The sequence below is a fragment of the Cariama cristata genome, unplaced genomic scaffold (genome assembly GCF_000690535.1).
Source record: "Cariama cristata isolate BGI_N322 unplaced genomic scaffold, ASM69053v1 scaffold17937, whole genome shotgun sequence".
Lineage (NCBI taxonomy): Eukaryota > Metazoa > Chordata > Aves > Cariamiformes > Cariamidae > Cariama > Cariama cristata.
The window spans coordinates 41,880-48,721 of NW_009625153.1; the positions used below are offsets into that span (position 1 = coordinate 41,880).

General features: G+C 36.5%; 1 protein-coding gene across 1 annotated transcript in view; it reads left to right on the forward strand.

Annotated features, from left to right (window-relative positions):
- Window positions 1-2,425: 2,425 nt before the first annotated feature.
- The window catches only part of LOC104164235 (homeobox protein CDX-4-like), an 8,589-nt gene continuing 4,172 nt past the window's right edge, over window positions 2,426-6,842 (forward strand). The window contains exon 1 of the mRNA XM_009703512.1: window positions 2,426-2,925. Coding sequence (XP_009701814.1) covers window positions 2,496-2,925 — 430 coding nt within the window. The 5' untranslated portion in view covers window positions 2,426-2,495. The remainder of the gene's footprint in view (window positions 2,926-6,842) is intronic.

A 6,842-nucleotide genomic window follows, 5' to 3' on the forward strand; every position in this document is an offset into this window, starting at 1 on the left:
AAATGCCTTATTCAAAGCTTACTATTGTTAGCCGATATCAAATCAGTGTAGCAATTTGCCATTGGCGTATCTTGATCTAATTACATTCTGGAAAGAATTGAAATAGATCTAAAGAAAATTCAGATAATGAAACAGGCAAAACAAGAAAGGGAAAGGAGGAGCATAAACAAAAGATAAAAGAAGAACAGAGAATAAAGGATAAAGCTCTGAGATACAAAAAACAGGATTAGGCGATACTGAAATTGTGGGGGGTATGCGCAGAGGCATCCCACAAAGAAAGAGGAAGACTAGAGATTAAAAATGTTACCATCATCTAATGCATTCTATGAAATTAAATGTCATTCACTGAGATGTGAAAATGGTGTGCTTAGGAGTAGAAGTCAAACGACATGTCTGATCTGAAATCTGTGAGCAACCAATGTTCATTTGTACTATGTCAATGGATTTCAGACACACCCGATGGAGACAAAACTTCACCGTCCTATGGACCTGCCTATGACTGACATCTCTGCATAATATTTAGCAATACATTGGAATTTAACTGCTGACATAATGCTCAAAAATAGGCCAAAGATGCCAAGGATGCTTCCAGTATCGGAAACATATCTTGTTTAATCTGGATGATGATCGGTGGAGTTCTTTGTTCTTTTTAGTACACACCAGTACTACAAAGTCTGTGGGATCTCAAAAACTGTATTACAATTCCTTTTCTTTCCAGATGAAGGGAACAAGAGTGAATTTTTTTTAAATAAGAGTGTCTCCATTTTTTTTAATGTCTATTTTTATAAGGGTACACCAGTTACAGAAGGCCTTACTTTTTCCATGTCTTATCCCATGATGCAACTTTCCTCAACACTCTCAGCATGCAAAGGATTAATAAAGAAATCTGTAAATATAGCAAAACTGATTATAACGATTTTGCTACACTTCTCAATAAAAATTCTTTCCTCAAAAAAAACCAAAACCAAAACCAAACAGAACAACAACAAAAAAAACCACACAAAAACCCCAAACCCAGAAGAGGAATATCTTTCCTGTCTTTTAAGTACACACTTAGAATCCTTTAGTGCTGGAATTAGAAGGAATGTGTGAATACAAGTAGTGTCAAAATACAAAGGATACTGAATGAAAAACCACACCTTTGTAAAGGGAAACAACTCATTGTAATTTGCACCTCTTTTGCAAGCATACTGCTTGACAAATAGCTCACTGCAAGAAATCCATCCAAGATAAAAATATACCAAATTCATTCTATAAATGGTAGCTAGACAACCATATAGGGGCAATTCTCAAGTCATAAAATATGCTTTAGTTCTCCCATGTTAGCATCAAGCTCTTAATAACGACATATAAAACCACCGTCAGAATAATTTTTCTCAGTGGGAAGACTTATGTTGACCTATAGAGTAGCCATGTGTCAGGCACTTTACAGAACAGCATCAACGCAGTTCTGATCCACTAACTCAATACCCCAGATGTTTCTCCCTGCTGGTTTCACTTACCTAAGCTGCCACCACTGAACACAGACACAGAAAACAGCAGTTTCAGAGGAAGGAATCCAGCCTTTCAGGCAGATAAAGGTTCTCTTCAGTTTGAAACAGAAGCCAACAATATTACTGGGCCTAATCAAAGACTTTTTTCACTACTTTTTACAGTCATTTTCTTTGTACTTCTGGCACCATCTTTGTTAGGAAGATTTATTGTCTGCTTTTTAAAATTTATCAGTTTGCAATGGCCACCAGATGAAGGGATCTCTTTAAATCACTGTGTATGGGGAGAGTGTGAACATATGCATTACAGTTAGGGCTTTAATTTCTCCCATGCTAGAAAACTACTTACAAACATTAATAACGAGGGGAAAATCTTTGATACAGTTATATTCAAGACATGCTGTTTACAAGGTGCTCTGTATTCTGAAGTTATTGACTTCAAATTGACTTAATTTAAGAAGTGCAAATGAGGGGGGGTTGAGTACCTGAGAAATTAAGAGATTAACAGATTTACTTGTTGATTGATAACACAACACAAAATAAAGGTTTTGGACAAGAATCATTTGAACATCAAACATTGCTGTTATAGTTACCATGGTCTTTTCTTAAAAAAAAAGTCTATTTACCAAGTTACAAATAGAAGCAACTGTTGCATCATCTTACAGTACTGGAATTGCTGTTGAATATCAGGGAAGGGTAATAGGATAGATAAAAGTTCTCTGAAAGAGAAAGCACCAGAACTAGCAGAAAGGTGGGGTTGGTCAGCCCTTCATTTGAATGTAAATGTAATTATGAGGCAGGCAGTTAGGCTGACGTCAGACAAGATCTTGGTAAACCATTACCACCAGCACCTGGTAACACAGTTGATAATAAAAGAGGATGAAGTAGAAGATTCCAAGCAGAGTGGCATTATTAGAGAAAACCAAACACAATTATTTTTAAGAAGCCAAAGAAAATACGGAAGAACAAGATGTTGTGTCAACGTATTTACGATCTGTGACAATCATGTATGTGAGCTCCCTCTTGGATAAAGAAACCAGCATGTATCCAGGATCTGCAAGGGGTAACAACAACCTGCCAGTGCAAAACTTTGTGTCTGCTCCACCCTATTCCGATTATATGGGATATCATCATGTGCCATCTCTGGACACCCACGGACAGCCTGCGGGAACCTGGGGATCTCACTATGGCCCTCAGAGGGAGGACTGGAACGCTTACGGCCCAGGACCCTCCAGCACGGTTGCTGCTGCACAGCTCAATGGCTCGTCTCCTGGACAGGTCTCCTACAGTTCTGCTGATTACAGCTCCCTCCATCCTGCTGCATCTGGGGGGTTACCTCCTGTAGATACAATTAATACACAGCCAATCTCTCCCAACAGCCAAAGGCACAGCTCTTATGAATGGATGAGGAAAACGGTGCAAGCTAACACTACTGGTAAGCGTATATTCAACTTTCAACCTGAGAGAGCATCTTCTGCTATCACTGATCTTATAAATAATTAACTTTACTTGAAGCACATAGGTTGGTGGGATCATTTATGACATTTATTTAACCTACTGCTGTTTAATGCAGTTTTAACTAAATTTGCACTAGTTTCACTTTCATTCCATAAAGGCTTTATATGGTCACTATAGTGGAATGGCTGCTGTGTTTAGATATGGCTGCATCTCACTCAAGTCCAGCAATCTTTGTTGTAACATTCTGTAAAGCATTTTGGATGAAAAACGTGATACTCTTGAGAATGTTATGGAACGATGAACGCAGCAACATTTAACAGTTACAGGCAAAAATACTACATAATTATTTTGTGCCGCAAGGTAAATATCAATATAAAATCAGGTTGATCTTTTAAAATCTTTACAGACTTTTCAATATTTTTAAAGAAAATTATGTGTTCTGATCCAACTGTAGCGATTATGCAATTTTCTGCTGTTGTTCCTGTGTCTTTTACCTTTCTACCTAATTAGGTGAGAACATTCCCAGAGAAGCAACCCGACTCAAATAATCAGCGTAGACTATTTTGTTTGCATACCACATATCTCAATAGTTAAGCTTCCTTTTCATTTAGTTTCAAATCAGTTTTACATATTTTTCTCATGTACCCGAATTTTGCAGCTTGCCACAATCACACAATTAAAAATCACTTTCTTGCAAGTGTCACTCATTGATGCTTCTGTTTTAGTCACAATCTGCATGCCAGATGAACCCTTCGGTGTACATTCCCAAGGTGTAAATTGGGTGTAGCAAGGTTTGCTAAATCTATTGTTAAGGTTAAAAGTAGTAAGTGTGTGTTAGGGAGCATCAAAGAAAATGCTGTAAAGAAAGAAGAGCAATTACAATTGGAGCAATTTTAGAAGATGTGGAAAATCAGCACTGCTGCTTGAGACACAATCCTCCTTCAAATGGTTATTCCTCAAGAGCAAAATTAGTCCGGTATTTGTTTCTTAGTTATAAAGCAGGTACATGCTGTTTTCCCACTGTTAGTAAATATAAAATGCCTAGTGAACATTAAGATATCAGAATGCCATCCTTCCATTTGGAGCCTCTACACAGGTCTTCAAAGCCAGGCAGTTTTATAGTCTGCTTTTCCCCCTTATGTATACTCATGTAAATCAGCAGTAACTTCATTAACATCATTGGAGATTTCCAGGTGTAGAAGTGATGCAAGACCTGAGCGTAGACCAAATTCAATTGAGACTACTGAATGTCAATGAGACAACGCTGTCTCTGTCATGTTGTCAATGAATTTTAAATGTGTTAGCATTCTTAAAAAATAACACACTTGTAAAACTAGGATTTAGATTTTTACTTATTGCACAGACATGGAAGACCCTGAAAGGTTTCTCACATGCTTGCTCAACTTCACAAAATACACGTGCAATTCAGAAAAGTAGCTATGTGCTTAAATTCATCTCTAGTCTGAAAAGCACTCACACAGAATTTACACACATGCCGAAATACTTTATGAACAATACCAGACAGGTGAAACAGGGCCTGTCAATACATACATGTCCTGAGGCTGTACATTCCTAGAGCCCAATACTCTGAAGTGTTAAAAACAGCTCAGGACTTCACAGAATTGGGCTCAAGACATCAATCCAGATTAAAAAAAGTGTTTGCAAGCGTAAAGCACAAATGTGGTATTTTGCAAAATAAGAAAAGTAAGAGATTTGGCTTTTCATCGGTGTTTTTAAAAGAACACTAACTGTAAAAACTGGAAAATTTTAATACCGACACATAAAAAGTAGTGAAAAATGAAAGGAAATTCAAACAAAGAATGACAAGGCTAAAATTATGCATGTAGCAGCTACATATTAACTCATCAACGCTTTCTCTAGAAGATAATGTAAGAGAGCTTACTTGATGCCGTTATAACCACTCTTTGAAACAGACTTGCTCTCTGTTTTTCCTTATTGTCAGAATATTATTCATGCTATCAAAGTAGCTACTGGTTCCTCCCCTTCAATATTATCACTGCTTAACACAGTTCAACACTCTAAAATTTCAGAATTACAGCCCTAAACTTTACAAATATATTTATATACATAAATATGAGCATGTCCTTAACTTCAGTAGTGGTGCGTACACACATCAATGTATGTGAGCAGCATGGAACAACAGAAATCAAAACACTTTTAATTAAATGAGGCAGCTTACTGAAATACTGTCCTAAAGACAATGGGAATTATTTTGAGGGAGGGGATGTTAATGAGAATTTTTTCTCCTCTATTTAGACTCTACCAAATATAATACATTCTGATTCAATATTTGTATTTAGCATTTTATACAAAAAATTAAATTGCAGGAAAAGTGAAATGAAAATTTACCTGACCAAGTCAATTCTCAGGATGAAACACCATCATGAAGACAGAAGTACTACATCCTTTCAACAGATAAAATTTGATTTGAAATTATATATCCTCTTACTAAAAGACCGTAATTGTATATTCAGAAGCAGACCTTTTTTTATTTCAAATACACAGACATTGCAAACATATGAGACAATAAGAAACTTTTAAAAACAAACATCGAAAGTGGGCTTGGTAAAGATATCTTCCCAGAGAGGCTATCAAAATGAGAAAAAGACCATCTACAGAATTCCTTACAATCTGATCCTGGTTTTAGTAAAAGTCAATGACAAAATGCCCTATCAACTTCAGTTATGTACAAGCAGAACTTCAGAACAATTAATTTCTAAAACCTGTGTAATCAATAGTGTAAAATGTGTATTTTATGAAAGTGAGTGAGCCTTCAAGGCATGAAACTTACTGAAAAGAAGGCATCTAAACAAGGGCCTAGAAAACAGATTTTTGTATCTTTTGAAACTTCATATGAAACTTCCTCTGGGAGTCAGTCTTCTCAGAAAGACAATGGACTTTAAGGGGACTAAACAAAACGACCACATTATTTTCATACTTTGCAAGATCAGCCTCAGCTTTTTCGTAACTATAGTCGACACGTTTTATGTCTTTGTTTAAACAAGCAGTGATGTACAAGTAATTCAGATTACACTGCAGCATAAACACAGCCAGAAAGCAAAACAGAAAAGCAGGAAAAAAGGCCAGGCCTCTGCTCTAATGCTAATTTATTTTGCTTTGTAAACTAGTTGTGACATCTATTTTCTACTGGGCTACATTGTCTGGGGTTTTGAGGCCTATCTGTCATATTGAGGCAACAGACCCTTTTAACACTTCACTTTGCTTTGATATGCAGTCTTGTCTCTTCCTTCTCCCTCTTTTCTTCAGGAGTTATATTGCCGGAAAGGGTGATGATTTTCACAGCAAATAAAGAGGCCTTCTCCTAGCTTTATTGTCTTCAGAAGAAACACTCTGTGAATTTTATGACCAAGGGGAATGGGGAAAACTACTCCTTTTCTCCACCCCCTCAAATCATGGTTATATTTGCTGATTATAGTGAAGCCGGAATAACCCTGTTGAATTTTAACTTGTTTTCAAAGATTATCTTCTAAGCCTTCAGTTTAAAGGAACCTGAATATCTATACTATTGTTAACATTATAACTATCATTTTGAGCAAATATTTCTAAGCCAACAATTCATACCTTGAAAAAAAATAAGCCTAGTTTGACGATTGTTTCAGTCCTGCACATTTAGGCAGGAAAACTTTGTACACTAGAAGTCAAACTGGCATGGAATTTGGGAAAACATCCTTAATTATGTGTATTTTGAAATGCCTTAAGTTATGTCTACCTCTAGCCTTCAGATAGAAATATCACAGTCTATCCTCAGTGTTGGTTCAAAATTAAAGAGACCTGAGGATAAAATATTCCTTCATCTATTTCTGTCCTTTTTTGCTCTGCTAAGATGAAAGAGTGTGAGATTTGTTTAGGGCT